Genomic DNA, 2,777 nt, shown 5'->3' with positions numbered 1-2,777 from the left:
TAGAGCACTAGCATTGGGGGGTGTAAACACCCCCTAGTTGCTATTTTACAACCCAACAAGCCAAACCTCATCTACAACCGGGTGTGGGTTTCTATTTATTTTTGCAACCTGTGAAAAATTGGTTCTTACATATAGAACCAACTGTTCATAGATTGCAACAAAAAAAAAAAAAAAAAATCTTTTTTTTTTTTTTTTTTGGTTAACCAGGTACTTGTATAAACAACAAAAGCAATTACAAAATGGCCACAGAGGCCAAAATATTGGCAACATGCCTATAATAAAACAACCCATTCCTATCAGCTTCAAGCAATATATTTAAATCATCAGTGGGAGAGGTATCAAACACAACAAAATTCTCCATCAAGGGACAACCCCTCTTAGCCAAAAGGTCGGCACATTTATTTGCCTCTCTAAACACATGCCCCACCCGAACCTGCTTGAACTTGGCCATGAGACACCTGCAATCACACAGTAAAGTAGTAAAACTTTTGTTAGGACAGTTTGTACTTTTGAGCATCTCCACAATCACCTTGGCATCAAGCTCTATTTCTAGTTGGCTTATTCCTAATTCAATGGCCAAATTCAAGTTGTCACGCAATGCCCACCACTCAGCCATGACACTAGTAGTGTGTCCAATTGATCTCAAAAGCCCCTTAACCCAATCTCCATGGCATTGGGTTTCCACATGACGCTGCATCCGTGTTAAGCTTATGCCAATCACCTAATGGCTTAGTCCATTTGACAGGAATAGCAAATCTGGAAGAGACTTGGTGGCTTTTACTCACACAGAAAAAATACTCCCTTGCTTGAACAACACAGTCTTTATCCAACCTGGAATTCGGAATGGTGTTTTCAAACACCACTTTATTCCTATTCTTCCATAAACACCAAACCGCAAAAACAAACAAAGTGCTCCAAGGAATAGATGTGTTGTGCCTAATTGTGCTTAAACAATTTATTTTAAGCCAAGTCTCAAAGTCTTCATTGAAGGAGTTTATGTGTGAGGTAGGAACACCGAACCTACACCACAGGTCACGAGCAACTTCAGAATCTCGAAGAAGATGAACAATGGTTTCCTCATGTTGAATACACAATGGACAAGTCTTACCACAATTAATACCCCTAGCTGCTAGCACACTTTTAACAGGAATACTACCATGAACACATAGCCAAAGAAAGCTTATAATCTTTGGAAGAAGCCATTGCCCTTGAAATTGATTTTTAGTTGCGCTATCTTCATTGGCTAGCTAGTAGGCCAAGTTTGTGGAGAAATCTCCATCTTTGGAGTACTTCCACATGATAGAATCAGTCCTATTTCCAAACAACTGAATTGGAACAGCTTTAACCTTAGTTTTTTTTATTGAATTCGGCAACTCAAAGGAAAGGAGATCCCATCTCCATTCGTGACCATGGCACAAGTCAGCCACTGTTAACCCTTGATCTCCTTGCCTTAAGGGTCCTTCAATCATGCCTCGGAGGGAATCACCATTAATCCAATTATCCAACCAAGCCCTGACCCCGTGGCTTTTACCTATTCCCTAACAAATCCCTTTCATGAAAATGGGAAACCCCAAGCTGATAGCTTTCCAATTAGGTGATGAAGGCAGATTTTCCGGGTTCCTCGACCTCATTCTCGTAGAGGAGCAATACTTTTTAAGTAACACCTTAGCCCACAGAGCATTTTGTTCATGGTAAATCCTCCAATTCAATTTTGAGAGCAAAGATATATTTTTTGCCCTTGCTGCTTGTATCCCTAAACCCCCTTCTTCTTTGGACCTCACAATTTTGCTCTAACCCACCATGTGCATCCTCTTTTTTTCACTCGTGGAGCCCTATAGAAAATCCCGATTAACTTTATTTAATTTTTCACATATATGGACTGGTAAAGCCACCCCTTACATCACATAATTAGGGATGGCTGACATCACAGACTTAATCAACACCGTCTGACCAACAAAGGAGAGGTATTTTGCCTTCCACCCCACCAATTTGCTTATGACCTTCTCCACTATAAATTTGTAAGGATTCCTTGTAGCCCCTCTATGTCTTATCGAGAAGCCCAGGTACTTCCCAATGTCATGAGTCTCCCGGATGCCCAATTTATCACAAACTTCCTCCTTCAAGCTTTCATTAACATTTGGAGAAAAATATATACGGGACTTTTCCGAGCTAATTTTTGCTCGGACTTTGCACAAAATTTCTCAAGCACTTCCAATATTGCTTCACAGGCAGCAAGGTCAACTTTGCAAAATAAAATGATATCATCCGCGAAAAGAAGGTGGGAAAGCCCAAGTTTTCCTTAGAGGCCTTCAAAGGGGTCCAAGATCCATCCACACATTTCTGCTCAATAAGGTGGCCTAAATACTCCATGCACAAGATAAAAATGTACGGGGATAAGGGGTCTCCCTGTCTAATGCACCTCGTTGGCTCGAAAGGCTCTAAGGCACCCCCCTTCACCAAGATGGCTGTTTTAGAAGATGTAATGCAGCTCATTATGATCTTAAGGATTTTTGGGGGAAACTGAAAAGCTTGCAAAGCTCTATGGATGAAGCTCCATTCTAATCTATCATAGGCTTTTTCTAAATCTAGCTTTATAGCCATAAAACCTGCTCTTCCCTTTTTTTTTATCCAAGGCATGGAAAAGTTCTTGAGCAATAAGAACATTATCCATACCTCTTCGGCCAGGCACAAAGGCAGTCTACACAAGCGAGATCAAGTTACTAAGATAAGGTCTGATACGTGCCACAATGATCTTCGAAACCACTTTGTAAATTGAG

The 2,777-nt window shown here is 40.8% G+C and overlaps 1 protein-coding gene across 1 annotated transcript; it reads right to left on the bottom strand.

The window, feature by feature from the left end:
* Positions 1 to 232: 232 nt before the first annotated feature.
* On the bottom strand, positions 233 to 697 carry LOC126696145 (uncharacterized). The gene has a single exon (XM_050392930.1). It carries the CDS (start codon positions 695 to 697, stop codon positions 233 to 235), a length of 465 nt encoding a protein of 154 aa, XP_050248887.1.
* Positions 698 to 2,777: the final 2,080 nt, after the last annotated feature.

Source organism: Quercus robur, chromosome 8, assembly GCF_932294415.1.
Source record: "Quercus robur chromosome 8, dhQueRobu3.1, whole genome shotgun sequence".
Lineage (NCBI taxonomy): Eukaryota > Viridiplantae > Streptophyta > Magnoliopsida > Fagales > Fagaceae > Quercus > Quercus robur.
This window is presented reverse-complemented; position numbering and strand designations above follow the sequence as displayed.

What these genes read in the sequence shown, in the direction of transcription:
- LOC126696145 (XM_050392930.1), bottom strand. Translation starts at nt 697, where the DNA reads ATGCAGCGTCATGTGGAAACCCAATGCCATGGAGATTGGGTTAAGGGG.